Source organism: Hevea brasiliensis, chromosome 5 (assembly GCF_030052815.1).
Source record: "Hevea brasiliensis isolate MT/VB/25A 57/8 chromosome 5, ASM3005281v1, whole genome shotgun sequence".
NCBI classification, from domain to species: Eukaryota; Viridiplantae; Streptophyta; class Magnoliopsida; order Malpighiales; family Euphorbiaceae; genus Hevea; species Hevea brasiliensis.
Window position 1 is genome coordinate 114,552,660 of NC_079497.1, and position 19,182 is coordinate 114,571,841.

General features: G+C 33.3%; 2 protein-coding genes across 11 annotated transcripts; both read right to left on the reverse strand.

Annotated features, from left to right (window-relative positions):
* Positions 1-2,217: 2,217 nt before the first annotated feature.
* Positions 2,218-4,917, reverse strand: LOC110633855 (nuclear transcription factor Y subunit B). Of its 10 annotated transcripts, none has more exons than XM_058147539.1 (7): positions 4,699-4,885; positions 4,328-4,573; positions 3,813-4,218; positions 3,617-3,679; positions 3,433-3,483; positions 3,199-3,267; positions 2,218-2,530 (listed from the first exon to the last, which is right to left on the reverse strand). In XM_058147539.1, the coding sequence occupies exons 2-3, from the start codon at positions 4,558-4,560 to the stop codon at positions 4,017-4,019; spliced, it is 435 nt and encodes a 144-aa protein (XP_058003522.1). In that variant the 5' UTR covers positions 4,561-4,573; positions 4,699-4,885; the 3' UTR covers positions 2,218-2,530; positions 3,199-3,267; positions 3,433-3,483; positions 3,617-3,679; positions 3,813-4,016. The 10 variants fall into 10 exon arrangements, with proteins under 10 accessions (XP_058003522.1, XP_058003523.1, XP_058003521.1 ...); XM_058147540.1 differs by having other exon boundaries at positions 3,617-3,818; positions 4,089-4,218; positions 4,699-4,883; XM_058147538.1 differs by lacking the exon at positions 3,199-3,267.
* A 406-nt stretch (positions 4,918-5,323) lies between these two features.
* LOC110633848 (probable LRR receptor-like serine/threonine-protein kinase At1g67720) lies at positions 5,324-13,420 on the reverse strand. The gene is made up of 15 exons (XM_058147531.1): positions 12,974-13,420; positions 11,501-12,032; positions 10,691-11,196; positions 10,330-10,462; positions 10,136-10,207; positions 9,959-10,027; positions 9,759-9,830; positions 9,391-9,459; positions 8,486-8,637; positions 8,143-8,384; positions 7,213-7,339; positions 7,076-7,144; positions 6,742-6,928; positions 6,145-6,280; positions 5,324-5,973 (listed from the first exon to the last, which is right to left on the reverse strand). Exons 1-15 carry the CDS (start codon positions 13,041-13,043, stop codon positions 5,638-5,640), a joined length of 2,772 nt encoding a protein of 923 aa, XP_058003514.1. The 5' UTR covers positions 13,044-13,420; the 3' UTR covers positions 5,324-5,637.
* Positions 13,421-19,182: the final 5,762 nt, after the last annotated feature.

The following is a 19,182-nucleotide window of genomic DNA, read 5'->3' on the forward strand; positions in this document are numbered from 1 at the left end:
TCAAGATAATTAGGAAAAGGGAAAATTTTAGATGTTTGTGCAATGTCTGATGATTGAAACCATTAGATTTAAAGTGTTTAATAAATTATTTTGTAAAAGCAGTAATTATTTTAGTGTTTGGAACTAAAATGCTAAACTGTTATATAAATAAAATATCTAAAATTTTTTTAATTATGGAAAAACCTTAGGCATAATCATACAAAATCTATATTAAAGAAAATAATTTTTCAAAATTTTATAATAACTGAATAATAAATATTAAGATACCTATAAATAAATATATTTTATTTGGTTGAATATTTATTAATTTAATATTTATAACCAATAAAATTTATTTACATTTATGATTACATTATATTTATGTAAAAATAATATTTTTTTTAAGTATATAATTACATATAAATATATTTTTTTTGTTTATATGTAATTTTCATATTTGTTATTTTAAAAATTAAAATTGTACTGAAATTTTATAATTAATTATAACAATTGTTTGTAAATCGCTAGCCGCTAGTTGTTGGCTGCTGCCTAACCGTCATTTGTTAACCGTAAACCGTTAACAACTGGCCATGAGAGCGGAATCAAAGAAACCATTTAATGTAGAATGAGTTTATTGAGATTATTATTAGAACAAAAGAAAAAATATTAAGGCTTCATTTGTTTAAAAAAATATTTTTTTTAATTAAAAAAATTAAGTTATTTAAACAAAAAAAATCATTTCTTCTTTTTTAAATTTTGATAATTTTATTGAAATATGAAAATATTTATACATGTATAATATAAACATATATAATTAATTTAATATTATAATTAAATAATAAAAAATATTTTTTATAAAAAATATTTTTTCATGTATAAGTTATATTTTTTTAAAACAAATTGAGTCTAAAAATTAATTTAAAGTTAAAATTTTTAAAATATTTTAGTTATAATAATTTTAGAATAATTAAATAATATTTTTAATAAAATTTAAAGTGATATTTAAAAAAAAAAAATCTTTTAAGTCTTTCAAGAAACCAATATATGTCAAGAGGTGCCATTACACTTAATTATGCAACTGGGATGAATAAGAAAACATCCCTAAATACAATCACTAGCATAATTTATATTATCAATTGGGTTGCCAATTAAGGTTAATGTGTGACGTGTGACAACCTTCTAAGCTTTATTGCAATTGCTGATCATCATCAAATGTGCGGATCTTTTTTTGCTTTTCTTTCTGGCAGTCTTCTTTCTTTTCAATGGCTGGTTTCTTGATATTGTGCTTTAGGTTAGATTCTCACCTCATCAAACACTTACATGTTTTGGTTCAAAACCATTGATTCTCATTTTATTTTAAAACAGAAATTTTACAGCCAAATGAGAATGCATCATGTGGCCATTCCCAATCAACTCTAATTGCAAAATTATAATCATTCACAGGCTGATGTTATGTCATTTTCCCTTAAATTTTCCCTCCGCAGAATTACACGAATTGTAAAAGTTTCACTTCTTGAAGTAGGTTCCATTAAAGCACTATTTTTCCAACCTATCATGGAAAATTTTTATTTGGTTCGTCTTTTCTGATAGGCATTCATTATCTTAAAATGCAGAAATATAATATTTTAGGTATACTGAATAACAGTTGGGTGCAATTACAGAAGCATTCCAAGTCTCTCATGGTAGGGCTGTGAACCCAACAATAAGGTCTTTCTCAGCTTAAAATGGGGCAGACTTTTGCTTTTGCAGCATGTGCAGTCGTATAATAAATGAGAGGAGAAATAGGAAATCGAATGGTGGAATGGAAGGCAGGAAATGGTTGAATGAAAAAGCAGATGGGTCCATGGGCACTGTTCTCATTGGCTATATCATGCTTTATTGAAGGTGAACAGCAACCCAATAGACCAAGCATTCTAAAGTCGTCTATGGTCTAACGTAGAAAGGAAGGAAACAATAGGATTGGTGGTTGGTACACAATAGAAGCACGCAAACGCAACCATTAGTCTGGCTCACTTATTTTATTGACAAGCCTCCTGGGGCTGCAACCAATGTAACAATGAAAACACTACTAGTTCCCTAACCTAAGATCAAGCGCTTGCATGTGACCATTATACCAATCATGGCAAAAAAACAACATTAATATGCAGAGGATAACGCATTTTGATTGATAAAACATTCTCTCTGCTAAATCATTCTTGCTTTGACAAACATCATATGAAAAAGGGGGAAAAGGAGGAGTACACAAGTAAATGCATTTTGAGCTTGATAATCAATTCATAATGCAATAAAAGATGCTTGACAAGTATCGAGTCCACAATATAGTACGAAAATAATATTCTCGGGATTTACAGTGTTTCTTAAACAGTCATCCTACTGCAAAAGGTACCCTAATTATATAAACATCACCATAAAATAACTCTAGACACAACAAGAGAACCAAAACCATCCATAATGTTAGCGAGTTATTAAATAGGTCTCTAAATTATGGCACTGGTTGAAGAAGAGTATATGTTTACTCGGTGCCTTGCATAGGAACCATCATATGCTGGACCTGCGACTACAAATATTTCAAGAGTCCAGAATATGTAATATTAGAGCCAGAATACCCAAAGCAATTCAACATCCAGCAAGAACTCTATTAGTTTCATGAACCAATTGCTGTACATTATAAGGAGAATTAATCAAAGCATGAATGCAGCAGGGCAGAGAGAAGGTAAAAATTGAAAGAAACTACACCATAAATAATTCCCTAAGGACAATCAAGAAAAAGAGGTGTAGTAGTTTCAACACTGTATAATTACTTGATACAAAACTAAAATTATATAACTTGTCAATGAACTCCAACAAATTTCTATGCTGGCTAAGCTTCAGGCATTTTCAGTCATGTTATGTTTCCTCACACTTTAAAGTAGTTTGACTTGTGCATGAAAAATTTAAGATGCAATAACTCAATCAACTTCAGCATATATTATTATGATAAAAAAAATCAGCATACATTATTGTGTGTTGCTATCCTCCAATAGATATTGATGGTCTTTGTGAACCTGCTTTTCGATCTCTTACTTACAGAAACAATATTATTTCAAGTTTCATTATTCTTGCATTGCTATAGGCTTGCAATGTTTATGCCAATATGGAAAGCAACATCTATTGATGAATGATCTCATAATTTGCCAATGAAAATTTAAACCAAACCAGCTAATTGAAAAGTTTTACCACCTGGTCACTACTCAATGCATATGCTTAACTGCAAACCAGGTTCCAACATGATGTTCCGACTAGAGGTAACTGGTATTCAAATGAAAAAGAGAAAAAGTAATCATGCATGGTACAACGACCTATGGTGAATGTATGCTATGCTACACACTATGGCCTATAACCTTCTAAAATTAATAGCAGAACTAAGCATGAGAGAGAGAGAGAGGGAGAGAGAGAGAGAGAGAGAGAGATTACTTGAGAATTTGCATAATTGACACCTTGTGAGAAAGATCCTTGATGAGAAATCTGCAAGGTTCATAGGCCAAATGTCCTCACATAAGATGATATGTCTTGCATATGAACTTGACTGTATAAAAAAACCAAGTATTGACAAAAATGAGAAAAAGAAGAAACTCCATGAAATAGAGCTTCATTTCACCTGGACATTTGGATTCGGTTGAAAGTCCTTTTTAAATGACGTTTCACCGCCCTTTGCTGATCCCTTGGTGTCACCCCGTCAAACACCACAATTTACAGATCCCAGTGTTCAAAAATCAAATTTTACAAAAAAGAAAAAATCAATTTTGAAAAGAAAGAAAGAATTTGTATTTATATGGAAAAGAATATCAACATACCTCCATCTGCATCATCCGTTCAGCCAATAAAATAACAAGAAAAATAAAACAATTAGTACCTAAAATCTTTTATAATAATTTCATTGTTGGGGAATTAAACAAGACAAATCAGATTCAGAAATCAATAGCCCGTATCAAATAAACAACAAATGAAAACAGAATCCCAAAACTACTTTGGTACGACCATTTTCATGTTATTATAAACTAAAACCACAAAAATGTGCTGCCAGAGTCATTCAAATAGGTGAAAAGAGAGAGAGTGAAGTTCAAGTTGACCTCTCTGTATCGAGTCAAGTAAATCTTAAGCGGATCGATGTAATCCTCAAACCCTAACGTCGACATGGCCCACAGTAAATCATCACCATTGAGCGTCTTTCTTTTCTCCCTCTGGCACTTATCACCCGCCCTACAAATTAATCAACCATCAAATCTCCAAAATTGACCAAAACTAAATACAATTTCACTAACAAGCGGAACTGAACTGTAAAAAAAAAAAAAAAAAAAAAAAAAGGTACTCGCTGGTAATGAAGCTGATGAACTCAGAGACGCATTCCTGAACGGTCTCCTTGGCATCCTTGGCGATCTTACCATTGGCAGGAATCGCCTTCTTCATGATCCGGCTAATGTTAGCAATAGGAAGATACCTATCTTGCCCACGGACATTAGAGTTGGAGTTGGAGCGGGGGCTATGCTCACCACTCTCGCGGCTGCCTCCGCCTGGGCTCGCCGGTGGTGCCTCCTCCGCCATCCTCAGACCCTAGCTGACAACAGCAATCACCGAAAACCATCGTTAATGAAGAGATTAGAGAAACAGCAAAGGGAGAGAGCAAGAAAAGGAGAGAAAGAGAGAAAGTGCGGGTGTATGAAGAGGGATAGTATGATTTACCTAGGAGAGCTTTGGAAAAGGGCGCCAGAGAATAATAAGGATTGGATAGGGAGGTGAAAGAGGAAAGAGAAGGGATCGGACGCTGGAGAGGAGAGGAGATAGGAGACGACTCTGATCAGATCATGAAATTTATCAACACCGTTGGTTTTGATTCTGCTCTCTCTCTCTCTCTCTTATTATTATTATTATTATTATTCCCTGCGATTTCTGTTCTGCATTAGGTTCTTCGATCCTATTTGACCACGTGGTCTCGGGAGATTTCGTGTTTTTGTCTTTGTAATGTCAATTTTAACTACGTCGTTTTATCTGCCAGAACCTGGCCAGTATCAAGGAATATCCAAGTTTTGGAGAAACATTATTTTAGATATTATTTTTAAAAATTGTTTAATTATTTTAAAATTTTTGAAACTAATACCTATTAAATTTAATTTAAAACTAATTTTTAATATTATATAATTAATATATATAAAGATGTATGTTACTATCCTGGAAACATTTTCCCTGTACAAATTGACTGAATTGTTTTAATTTTGTGGTGGTCTTATGTGATAAACCTTGCCATTGCTTCCATCATGTTTCATCTATTTTCCGTGCTTGGCTAATTTTGCAACAATCCAACAGCATCAAAAATCAAATCCTGTGACTGAGATTTCATTGTCTTTCTTAACATTGATGGGTGTTTGATCACCCAAAATGGATTCATTTTTTCATCAATTCCCTGCTGAAATAACATAACTTTACTAGGAGCAAAAAATTTACAATCAAAAAAGGAACACATAATTTGCAAGCTCAAAAAATTAACATGTTCTCTTAATTTTCCCAGCATGATATAGCAAATCCACCATTGTAATCCTAGAACAAAGAATATGACTACATGGACCCAAAAATTTACTTTTTTTCCACCTGAAGCTGAATCAGTACCTGTGCATGAACAAGAAACTATCTAGCTGTTGGCTGTGCAACTGTCGCATCAAGGGATAAGTAATTTTCAGTGCCACCAAATTCCAAGGAACCCAAGTTGAGTGAAGACCGAACAGAATTCCTTGACATGTCATCTGAGTTACCTTCTCTCACTGCCACAGCTTCCCTTTCAATTAGGATAGCATCTTGGATCTCCTTGAGAACTTCTGAAATTGATGGCCTCATGTGTCCATGAGGCTGGACACACATCAAAGCCTTCTCTGCTATCTTCCACATAGACTGTATATCATACTCATCATGTAGTGAGGGATCAATAATTCCTTGGATATCCCCGCTTTCAATGTGAAACTTTGCCTGCCAAAGTAGAAGACATTACAGAAATTAACTCCCCGTAAGCATTCAGCCGTTCACATGCTATTGCACTTTCCAGGAACTTAATTTAACAGTTAGGAGTTCAGAAAATTGTCAATTACGGCAATTCAGCAACATACTAGCCTTGCATCCTTACATAACTCACCAACTTACCCATTGAACAATATTTCGGCAATTAACACCAAAGCTTTCATTTGATATGGCTTCTTGACCAGACATCAGCTCCAGGAGAATGACACCAAAACTATAAACATCACTCTTGTCCGTTAACTGCTGAGAAATATAATACCTGTGTGCATGAGAAGCAAAATTATTAGTGCAATGTCCTATACAATCTGTCATCACCATTCAGAAATCACTTTTATAAAGCAAAATGGGAGAAAATACCAATATTGTCAGCACAATTATTAGAATTCACGGACTTGACACATCTTTTACAAAGGTCCTCAATTATTTTACCAAACAAAAACCTTTCTAAAACAAACAAGATATGTGGCTTGTTAATGACCATACACACATGTGCACAAGCACACAGGAAGAAAAGAAAATTATGGCTCATAATTTGACAACTATCACATGTCCCATTTGTTCATCTGTCTGCCATAAGTAAATAATTAATTTTAAGGCCACTTAGCACTGCAAATCATTAAAAGTTTTCAAAAGTTATCTGCTAACACAAGCAATAGGTTATCAACTCACCACATGATGCTTAAGTTGATGTGGGGAAAAAAGAGTAGAAAAAGTACTTACTCTGGATCCAAATACCCTACTGTGCCCCTAACTATGCTTGAGACATGTGAAGCTCCATCTACTGCTAGTTTTGAAAGACCAAAATCAGAAACCTTTGCTCTCATGTGTTTGTCAAGAAGAATATTACTGGTCTTTAAATCTCTATGTATAATGGCAGGAACACAGCCTGTGTGGAGATATTCAATTCCTGAATAGGCACACAAGGAAAACAAGATCAATTAAACAACAATTTTATTATAAAAAACTAGACTTCAGCTTAGCAAAGAACACTGCCATTCCTTGTCAAAGAAGACAATGGTACAATAAATACAAGGGGAAAAAATAGCTTATAAACCTTTGGCAGCGTCTTCAGCAATCTCAAGGCGCTTGATCCAATTAATACTTCTTCCACGTGTTAATGGACCTATCAAAGTTTGTAAGCAGATGAGTATCAAAATTAATTTTGGTTCTATTTAAAAAACCTGAAATTACCATAGAGATGTTCCTTGAGCGTTCCATTGTGCATGAACTCATAAACAAGCATACTTCTCCCTTCTTCTTGGCAAAACCCATGAAACTGTACCAAGTTTCTATGATGTATCCTTGAAAGAAGAGTCACCTATGTTGAATGAAAGTATAGATCAGTTTAGTTAATTAAAACATGCAACTCAATGTAACAATTAGCATGATTTACTGAGTAAACTATTATGGCAAACTATTGCTATCACCGGTGGTCTCATAAGAACCAGTATTAATACCAGTCTTACAGTCCATCATCCAATCTCAGGCAACCAATTAACAGGCCTATCCATTTTCTTGACCAATCACTTCAAAAATCAGGAAAAGTGCAGGGGTTTATCAATATGCCTTCATCAAGTTGCAAAATTGATGTCCAGAATTTACTAAAGATATAAAGAGTCCACCCTTAGCACAAGTTCTTACATATTTGCATGATCTCTAATGTATTTGTATTGAGTTCTCTAAGACAACTCCAGGTAATTAGAGCCTCTAATGGCCAAATTTGTCTGTTGGAACCTTAATTTGGAAAAAGAAGAGTCATCATTTTATTGGAAAACTTGCACCTTGCAGATTCCATTGAGTTAAAGGAACTTCAGACAAAGGTAAAACTATGAAACCTGAGACTGACCATGTAAGTCCTTTATGAACTATAGTATGAGAATATTCCCCTTATGTTTTTTGTAAAGTACCTAATGTTTCTATTTCCTTAAAGGTCAAACGTTAAACAATTCTGACCATTAACCTTCTTTTCTTATTATGTTTTAATATTATTACAAAATGATTGCACAAACCGTCAACAACTATAAATATGAGTCCAAACATGGTACCTGAATGTAGACTTGGAGTCTCTATACTGACAAAAAAAATTATTATTGAGCTAAGTTCAATACAGTGGAAAGTTACCTCATTTGAAAATTCTCGCTTCCCTTGGTAGGAATTACTAGTAAGAACTTTGACTGCAATTTCTTTTCCATCTTTCATTTTCCCATAGTATACAACTCCAAAACCTCCAGAACCTATTTTCTTCTCAAACGTTTTTGTAGCATCTTCAATCTCAGAAAATGTAAAGCAATATGCACCTTCTGCTGGAGTATCATTCAAGGTAGAAACTAGCCCTTGAGCACGTGGGGAAACCCTGAGTTGTTCTGAAACAAATTAAGAAAAATTAAGCATGTATTTGTCAATGAGATGCAGGATTGAATATAGACATGAAACTGAAAAATAATTAAATATCAAGCATGCACACCTTGATCAGAACTTTTCTTTCCTCTGTGTATAACTAAACAGGATGCTATTGTAGCTATGAACAGAATGGCAGCTCCAACTGATGAACCAATAATAATAACAATTTGCTTTCCTCTTCGGCCTCCTTCATGAAGATTAAGGTTTCCAGAGTAGCTGCAGTTAAACAAGAAAGTAAATTTAAACACTCCTCTTTAGACCCACATGGAAGCCGTGGTACACTAATAATGTGATTGAAAATGTTATTGTGTGAAGATTAGCATGTACAGAGTTCCACATCTGGTCCGTTTGGGATTTGGTACAGATGTGGCTTTGCACCAATGAACTGTGACAAATTTTATTAAGCCCAACTAGTGCTCTATGTTGACTTAACGCATTGCAACTCAGGAACCCCAATTAAATACACCAGCACAATGATTAAATCATGTGTAATTGGGGTTAAATGCATTGTTGCCCCTTGCCACATACTTGTACATCCATAGAATTATGATGTAAAGCCTTTTATAACCATTATAGTTAAGAGAGGGAGTACACATCTTATACAGAGCTTCTCTGAAATAATATATGTTCACATACTTCATCATAGTCTTAAAAAATGTCCATGTACAGATTGAAGAGAAAGATTATTTAGTTTGGCCCTTTTTGCCAGGAGTCACTAGATACTTTTGCCCAGCACAATCATTCTATTGTTACATATTTAATGGAAAAAATTTGGTCATGTTTCATAACACCAGCTGGTATGAATTTTCTAATAAAAAAACAGAACAGTGGAATAATTTATAAACTGATAAACAGCAATTCCCAAAATACAATGATAGAAGGTTTGTAGTTGTAAACATGTTAATGATTGCCATAAAATTTTTAACATGGTGAAACATTTTATAGCTAATTATTAAAAATGGAACTCACTTCAAAACTAAGTTATTATTGTGAAGACCTGATGGTACTGTTCCGGATAACAAATTATTTTGCACATACCTGCAATTATCAAATGTGTCAAGCATTTAGAAATCATTTAGATAAGTATCGAGTATAAAAGATCTTGCACTCAAAAGCAACATGAAAATTGTCCATTCATAATTAAATTATAAGAGAACCAAATTACATATAAGAAAATACAACAAATACAACCTTTAATGATCAATTGTAACTTTGACTCCTAATAATTTTGTATTAATATGTCAAGATCAAAACTAAATTCTGAATCCCCATTGGTAGATTTTGCAATGTCCTCATAATCAATAATAATAACTGATATCTAAGTTCCGATAACTTACAGTTCCCTTAAATTTGGTAGGTTCAATAACGAGGAAGGAAGCTCACCCGTTAACTGATTGTTCTCAAGATGGCTATACCAGAAAAGGATCTTGGTTAGTTTTATATCTTGATAAAAAGCCAACATTTTTATTTTTTTGAGAAAGTTTATAAAAACCAACATTAAATGCCATATTAAGAGAGTAAGTCATCTAAAATTTACATGATCTCCAAGTCTCTGCATCCAGTAAAATCAGGTATTGGACCAGTTAGTGAATTCCTATCAAGCCATCTGTGAACATAAGACAAGCGGATAACAATGATACAATGAGACCATTACTCCAAGAAGATTAAAGTATATGCCAAGATTGAGTAAAAGCAGATGGAAGTCCGAACTCACAGTTCAACTAAGCCATTCAACTTTGGCAAGTCTGAAGGAATATTACCCGTCAAATTCTTACTAGACAGAGAGCTGCCAAAGAACAAAAGTTTTTGAGACTAAGTGTGAAGTATAATTCACCCAGTCATGGTATCAGACTAAAGCAGAAATACACCAATGCATCAAATAAAAACCCAAAAGGGACAAATCTTTACATTTTGACTATCCTTGGTCGTCCATCTGAATTACACTGCAACCATGTCCATGGCACTGGCAGACATGGGTCACCACCTTCTTGTGCCCAATCTGCTGATGCATAGGGCAAAATGACACTAGCAATAACTTCCCCTACATGAATTAACAATCAATATAATTAAATTCAAAAAGTTCAAAAATAATGTATTATATAAGATATGCACAATAATATGCTTCACACTTCATAGGCAAAAAGAAAAATGCAAAATGCACATGTTGCAGCACTTACGCTTCAAAACACAGTTCACAACACCAAATTTTATGCTACAGTTCACAGCTGATATGAAACATATGCACTCAAGGAAGAATACTTCTGCTTACCATCAGGGGAACCACAATTTTTCTCTAGATACTTATTTATCTCCATGGCATTCAAGAGTGGTCCCTCTGTAGAATCAGAAGTCTTTCCAAATCTAAAAGACAATACAAAAGGGAGAGATATGTTGGGATATCCTGGTTGATAGAGACGATACTTTCCTTGAGCATTTTCTTGGATATTAACAACAGCTTTGCTCATATCAGGGTGGCCAGGTAGTACAAGCCTGAATTTCCTGGACTCATTAGGCTTCAAATCTTCAATCTCTGCAAAGTATGTGACAGCCCACCCAAAACCAGGAAAACCATCTAAGTTCATCCGATAGGTTAAAAATCCATTTGTACCAACTACTGCAGTCTGCATCACTTTCTCAGGAGGCATTCCATTATTGCTGACATCTATTGGCGAGTCAGTTGAAACTTTCTCAGTACCAGCAGCTACATCAACAAGGTAATTTGCTTTCTTCACAGAGTCAGATTCCCATATTCTATCAAATGGGTCATCAGGATACCTGAAATAACAGAATATAGTTTTATTTTGTACATCACTCTTAATAGCAAGTTTGTATTAGAATGAGAAGGGTTCACATAGATTCAATAAAATACTATCGCATATTTCTAGCTGAGCTTTTTAAATTACAAGGATAAGGGGTATTTCTGGGTATTAAATCATTTTTATTAACTCAATCTGTCTCATCCTTGTTTCCCCTTTTTCTATTTTAAATTGACAGCCTATCATTTGAACAAGAATTCAGATAAACATACACCTAAAATATTAGAACAAACTGAATCTTCAACCAGATATTTTGTGCATACCTAACTGGATCTTCACTATCTGCACCAAAATTGATCCTTGCAGAAACACTGAGATAAAATTGGTTCTCATATGCTGTATAATAGATTGAACCATTGAATTGCCGGAGCTCAAGTGTCGATATAAATGGCTGTCCAGTTGTAGCATTGGATAAGCACACACTGATGGTGGGACTTGAAGCCAGAAATATCAGCTCTATAGACTCTATGGTATTAGCATCAGAAATGACAATTGTGGACCAATGAGTTGCCCCAACAGAGACATCAAATTTGGGATAGACATTGTTGTTGTCAAAATTACCATACAAGAATGTTGCCCTTAAAAGATATCTTGTCCTACTTATGACGCCTAGAGTGTAACAATACTTCCTGGAATCTGCTGGGAAATGTCTCAGTGTTGTATATTGCTTCCTTGTCTCATTTGCAACTGATATGACTGCTGTTTCTCCATACATAAGATTATCATCAGAAATCCACACCAATCCAAGTTCATCAGTGAAATTTTCTTTGCCCCCACAGTCCAAACTCACGAAACCTGTTTCAAAAGTTAAGATATGTTCATGCAATCTATTTATAATGGAAGAAGGATTAATTCTCAACATTGTGTGAAAACTTTGGCAAGAAGCTGGATTTTAAAATGAGATATTTTAGTCATTCATGGCAACAACACACAGACCGATTTTTGATAAGGGGGACAAAACTGAAAATAATAAAGAAATAAATTAACTGAGAAAATATCAAGAGATTAGTGACAGAGATATGTTGACTTCCCATTCCAGAAAAGGAAGACTGAATAATTAATATCCACTTCCCATTCCAGGTCAACAAGCACATGCTTGAGTATGTTGACTTCATTCAGTGCAAAATCCTGCTTCAGCAAGCATCTAGCCCTCTAAGAAAATCTAAGCTGAACCTCTCTATGGATCAAAAGAAACCATGTAAAGTGTAGCTAGCAAGTAATCCATTAAGAAATGTGATTAGCATCTCTATTCGCATACAATTAAGGAAGTGTTTGTCATATAAGATTTAAGTTTCTGGATAAAAGAATGAAAATTCAGGATCTAGGTCTCTCAAATTTGAGCGGCCCATAACCAGCAACGTAAAGGAAAATTAACCAAAGAACATTCCTTTCACTTTCATTCTTATCAATCACATTAAAAGATGAGGAAAGTTCTGCAGCCTCTAATTCTTAAAACCAATTCAGATATCAACAATACAAAGACATGAGAAAAAAAAAATTATTAATTCATTTTCCGCCTGGGCGGCAGCAAAAATCCACAAAATGTCTTGAGCCTCAATGAATTACACAAGACACAACAAAAAATAGGTATCTTTGAACCTCACCAGCTAGACAAGCAAGAAACCAATAAGAAGGAAGAGAAAATATGTAGTAAGAAATCACGTATACAGACATATACACACAAATATCATATGAAACTATCTACATGTACAGAGAAGGAGTGGCGAGGGGGTTACCTGGCATCTGTGCTGAGGAGGAGGAAGCAAGAAGGAGAAGGAAAGAGAAGAAGAGAATCTTAGTCTCCATCTCTAAAGTGTGAATAGAGAAAGTGATTAGCTGAGTAAGGAGGGCATAAAGAATGTTGGCAAATAATCAGAAGGGAAAAAGGAAAGGAAAGGAAAGGAAAGGAAAGAAAGTAGCTGCTCTGTGTACACTGTACAGTAGAAGAGGAGGGGGATAAAGTTAGATGTCCAGCGATTTGTATAAAAACATAGATATTATATCGCAAAAAACGAAGACCCAGTAAAGAAAAATTGCAAAAGAAGTGATTTTTACAACTGATGCAAGCGTTTGTTAATCTGTTTTGATTCGGTGATTTGGAGAGAGAGACACGTAGAGTTGACGAGTGGATCAACGGAAGGAGTCTTCTTTTGAGTTGGTGCTTCGGTAATATATGTGTGTGTGCGCAGTGTTGGATGCTTTGGGAATGGAAATGGAGGCAGCCCGTGCAGTGAAGTGTGAGTGGTGGGCTGGCTGACCATGTGGGACCCAGAGAGTAGCTTTTGGTTAAATCTGGAAGCTCGCGAGTCCATCGAACGCTTGCAAATAAGTGAAAGGAAAGGACGATATTCTCCTATCGGTTGATGATGGTTGGACTCTATTGCTTTACCATGTCACATCACATCACCAAAGCTTTCTCACCTTGGTCCCACCACGCACTCAGTCTCATTCTGCATTAATGACTAAGATTCACAACAGATGATTAATACTCTAAATTTCATTTATCCCATAAATAAAAATACTCTAAATTTCTATACATAGATGCAATGGTAAGTGTGAACGGTGAGCAGGTTCCACTTTGCAGCTGAAGTAGGGTAGCTTAAGGAACACATATAATATTGTTCATACCTCAGTGGCTGAAAATGGCAATTGGATGTTAGTCGGCTATATTCATTTCACACTTTGTATATGATTAAATTACAATTTAGACTTGTAGATTTATCTCTACATCAACACCGGCTATCTTCTTGTCCTTTATGATTCAAATCACATAAATTCAACTGCTGCAATTAATAACTTACTGATAATTCAAAATAATTGCATTGCAATTCATCTAAAACATCAAATATTTCGAAGAATCTACCATGCTTTCGATTTGCTTACTGTTGCTAAGGTTTCATATTATACTCAACTCAACTAAACTAAACCTTTATCCCAAAAATTTGGGGTTAGCTATTTATATTCTTTTTCTCCACTCTAAACGATTTTGGGTTAAATCTTCAGAAATGTGTAATACTTCTAGGTCATATTGTACTACTCTCCTCCAAGTCAGTTTAGGTCTATCCCTTCTTTTCTTTCTATCATCTACCTTAATGTGCTCTACTTGTCTAACTAGAGTCTCTGTATGTTTACGCTTCACATGACAAAACCACCTCGATCTCCCTTCTCTCAACTTATCCTCAATTGGTACCACTCCTACCTTTTCTCTAATACTCTCGTTATGAACTTTATCTAGTCTAGTATGGTCACTCATCCACCTTAACATTCTCATATCCGTAACTCTTATCTTAGACACGTGCGACTCCTTCAGTGCCCAACACTCACTACCATATAATATGGCCAGTCGTATGGCTGTACGGTAAAATTTTCTTTTCAACTTATTGGGAATCTTGCGATCACATAAAACTCCTATGGTACGTCTCTACTTCAACCATCCGGCTTTAATCCTATGACTAACATCCTCCTCACATCCTCCATCTACTTGAAGGACTAAGGCGAGATATTTAAAGTGATTACTTTGGGACAGTATCACTCCATCCAAACTAACTTCTTCCCTATCACCAGTTCGGCATTTACTGAACTTGCAATGCATGTATTTTGTCTTCGTTCTACTTAACTTAAAGCTCTTTGACTCTAGAGTAATTCTCCAAAGCTCTAGCTTTCTATTGACTCCTTCTTGCATCTCATCTATCAGAACTATATCATCCGCAAACATCATTCACCAAGAGATATTCTCTTGTATATATTTCATTAATTCATCTAAAACTAATGTGAAAAGGTAAGAGCTTACAGCTGAACGTTGGTGTAATCCAACTGAGATAGGAAAATCTCCGGTGTCCCCTCCCACTGTGCGCACAATAGTAGTTGCTCCTTCATACGTGTCTTTCAACACTTGTATGTACCTAATAGATACCCATTTTATTATAGCACTCTCCATAAGATATCTCTTGGCACACTATCATAAGCTTTCTCCAAATTGATAAAAACCATGGGTAAATTTTTCCTCACATCTCTATATTTCTCCATCAAGCTTCTAATGAGAAAGATCGCTTTCATAGTTGAACGACCAGGCATTAAGCCAAATTGATTGGGAGAGATAGAAGTATCATGACGTAGTCGATGTTCCACAACTCTCTCCCACAACTCTCTCCCACAACTTCATAGTCTGGCTCATGAGTTTAATTTTCCTATAGTTTGAGCAATAATTAAAAAATTAAAATTTAGCTTTCATATTATAATTAAAAAATTTAGGTTGATAAATGTGTTGAAAATTAAATATGTAAATCACTTATATAAAATATAATAGTAATTACCTTAATGTAAAGAATTTAATTGCGTTGATAGAGTATTTGATTTAATTATTTGGTAAGAAGCACACTTTATTTTGTGGTAATCTATCATTGTTTTTTTACAAGCTAAATCTGAAAACAATCAACCTAAAAGATTGTTCTTCCTACCGTTATACTCTTACCCTAATAACAAAATAAAACTATTAGAATTACAACTCAAAATCTTAATGGGATTTAGAGGGAGAACTTTTCTTATATAAGTAGAACTCTTATTTTAGATTTTAGTATTATTCATAAATTGAGTGAGACTATTAATTAGATTATGATTAAGGGAATCAACACTATAAATAGGAGAATTATAAAAAATTTATTTGGTTTTACCCATAGGGAGTTGTTTAGTCCATGGAAAATGACTTTACTTATAAGGAGTGGCTTTGCCTAGTAGGTAATGGTTTTGCTCGTGAAGAGTGGCTTTGTCCATTGATGAGAAAGCTCTTACTTACCCTCTGTGGTGTAGTGATTATAGTAATAAATATATTGGATTATATTTAGAGGAGACTGAGAGAACTAACTAATGTATTTACTATAAGCAATTATAAAATATGGGTTCTCTTGGATGTAATTGGAATGTTGATATTATGGTTTGATTTTATAATGATGATTTATTATTTAATTATAGTGAATTATAGCATACCCCATATAAATATTTTTTTTTATATGTTTACTTTATTTATTTATAGTTTACATATTTCTGTAATGCATAACAAAAACACTAAACCATATATATAAAAAAAAAGACAAATCTCATAATTGAGGAAATAATAAATTCTCACAAATAAAAAAATATAAAATTCTCAAAGGAAACGAGACATCAAATCCTCCAAAAAATCAATAAAACTTAAATTTATCAATAAAAACAGATTAAAAACAAACACATGCACATACTAAAGTGATATAAATTTAGATATTATTGAGAAAGATTAAAGAAAAAAACTTAGGAAAGGAGGGAAAGAATTTAGAGAATGACACGGCTAAGTCTTTTTTTTTTTTTAACTAATTTTAATACGGCCAAATTCTTGAAATAAATATATGTGAACAAAATTTTAAGATATTAAAATTGTAAATGAGAGATATTTATTTTTTTTTTTTACGTTATAATATAATCATTAAATTATTGAGAATGAAAATAAAAATAGCACATCATGTAATTTTTTTTAATAAAAATTTCTCTTTATTCATTATTTAGAGGTACTCTTTTATTTTAAAAAATATATCCTTAAATTTTAATTTTATCAATTAATTAATAGTTCATTCATCCAATATTTTTAGCATATTTTATTAGTCAAATAAATCTAATAATAGATATATTTTTATTATTTTTATATTATCCTTAATTTTACTAAATAATTATTCAGTATCCCTAATACATATATATATATAACTTCACATAAATTTATATGGATCCATTCACAATTTTTGTAAGAAATATTATTATACTATCCCACTATTCCTCCATCTATCATTTATTATTCTCCTCGATCACCAGCTCTTATCTCCCCCACTCTCTCTGTCCCTTTTTCATCATTGTTAACCATCACACCTTCCACAATCATTGACGTCTCTTTTTGATAAAAATAAAAATGAGGAAAGACGATAGGGAAAGAAAGAGAGAGACACAAAAATAGAGAATGAAGGTAAAAAGAAAAGAGTACGTAAATTTGATTTAATTATGAGGATAATATTATCTTTTTACATCTACATTAATTTTTTTTTATAATTAATTTATTTTTAAATAATAATAATAATAACAACAATAATTAAATAAAACAAAATGTATTAAAAGCCTAAAATAGTTGACCAATTGGCAGGCCACAGTTGAAATGGTTTTACTTTCTTAAAAAGGATTGGGTAAAAGTCCCACATTAATTTGTGATAATCGATAATACACCATTGACCCCACATTAATTTGATTTTGAGATTTCTGAGCTCTTCCATTATAATATTGCCTACTTTGTTTCCAATTACGTAATAAAGAATGAGACTACTTGTGCTCTTTTGATTCATGTTTATTTCTATCCTTGCAGTAGTTTTTTTTTTTTTTCAGAATTTTTCCTTATTTCTTTAATTTAAGATAATTTGACTCTCTAGTATACATAAAGATTTTTTCTTAATTATATTCAATTTATCATGAATTCAAAATATAAGATATATGATAGAGCTTACTCATTAAATACATAACTTATATATATAATAAACTGCATCTAAATAAAAATTTTTCGTAAATAAAAGCATTGGGAGTGATTAACTCATTCATGGCGAAATTTGAGCTTATTTAGTAACTAAGATACTTTAAAGATTTAATAATAAATTTATTATATATAAATATGTAATATTAAAATATCCATAATTGTGGTAATGAATTTTAATTAATTTAATATTAAAGTTATTTTTGAAATTATAAAATTTTAAATTTAATCAAAATTAAATAAATAAAAGTAATTATTGTTAAAACTTTACCATGATCCTAATCTCTTTCTTACCCTTTCTCTCCTACTCTCGATTCAGCATCTTATCTCTAGCTTTTTGGCTGTATTTTTTGAAACTTGTAATTTTTTTTAAATGAAGTTTTATTTGATTTAAATGAATCACTTTATGAGAATTTTATTTTCTATGAAATAAACTGTCATGACCCAACCTATGAGCTGAACCGGCACTAGGACCTGAGCCAGCCTAAAGCCCCCGAGGTCTGTAGTAAGCCTCACTATTCCTTAACCCAATCCTCAAGAATTCAATCGGACAGAGTTCGGCCATAACATGGACCATACAACAAAGAGTTTTTGACTCGCCCGACCTGTAAGCACAATATATAATCATTTGTGGAGCTCAGCTCACCCTCCACATACTCATAATATCATAAAATCCAATGGGAGCTCAGCTCCCTCATCTAATACAGTCATGCATGCATTTAATGCTCTTACAAATTCAACATAATATTATATTACAGTCCCAAATTGATTAAAATACTCCTAATACATGCGGAATCTAAAATTTAGCTAAATTATACAAAATACATTAGATATTACTAATTGACTTGTGAAGAAGAGGAGCAGGTTAGTCACAACAAGTAATCCTCCTGTAGCCTGAAAAAATAAGGTGAACAGGAGTGAGTGTTTGACTCAGAGAGTAAAATACTAATTTTAACTACAATATAGCTACCTACAGCTAATGCATCTTAAGGAGTGGAATGCAATACCATCAAAATTTTCATACACATCACATCATAACAGTAAAAAGGTAATTTGGAGCACTCACACATCCAATAATGTTCAAACAGTACATATATGAGAGTTGATCCCCTATACAGCTCTCTTAATCCAACCTCTGCCAGCGAGTGTATCTCAAGCAGGACTTTCGCTTGATGAACCAAATGTGAGAGCCAGCGAGATCATCTTGAGCCGTACCTACCCCGACTTATCCATAAAAGGACTGGGTCCCAGCGAGTGTCTCTCAAGCCGTGTCTACTCGTCCTATTCATATTTAATACTACACACCACATGCACGCCAACGCAAGCACACTGCTCCAAATTACCATCAACAACATCCATGGCACTTCATCGATTAAGAATGCAATATAAAACGTGCTTAGGGTTTAACTA

Excerpts from the sequence above, each read along its gene's own strand:
- LOC110633855 (XM_058147538.1), bottom strand. The coding sequence starts at position 4,560 with ATGGCGGAGGAGGCACCACCGGCGAGCCCAGGCGGAGGCAGCCGCGAG. Across the intron at positions 4,219-4,327 it reads ATCAGCTTCATTACCAGCGA|GGCGGGTGATAAGTGCCAGA; the intron begins GTACCTTTTTTT and ends ATTAATTTGTAG.
- LOC110633848 (XM_058147531.1), bottom strand. The coding sequence starts at position 13,043 with ATGGAGACTAAGATTCTCTTCTTCTCTTTCCTTCTCCTTCTTGCTTCC. Across the intron at positions 7,340-8,142 it reads AGCGAGAATTTTCAAATGAG|GTGACTCTTCTTTCAAGGAT; the intron begins GTAACTTTCCAC and ends CATTCAACATAG. Across the intron at positions 6,929-7,075 it reads TGCTGAAGACGCTGCCAAAG|GAATTGAATATCTCCACACA; the intron begins GTTTATAAGCTA and ends GTGCCTATTCAG.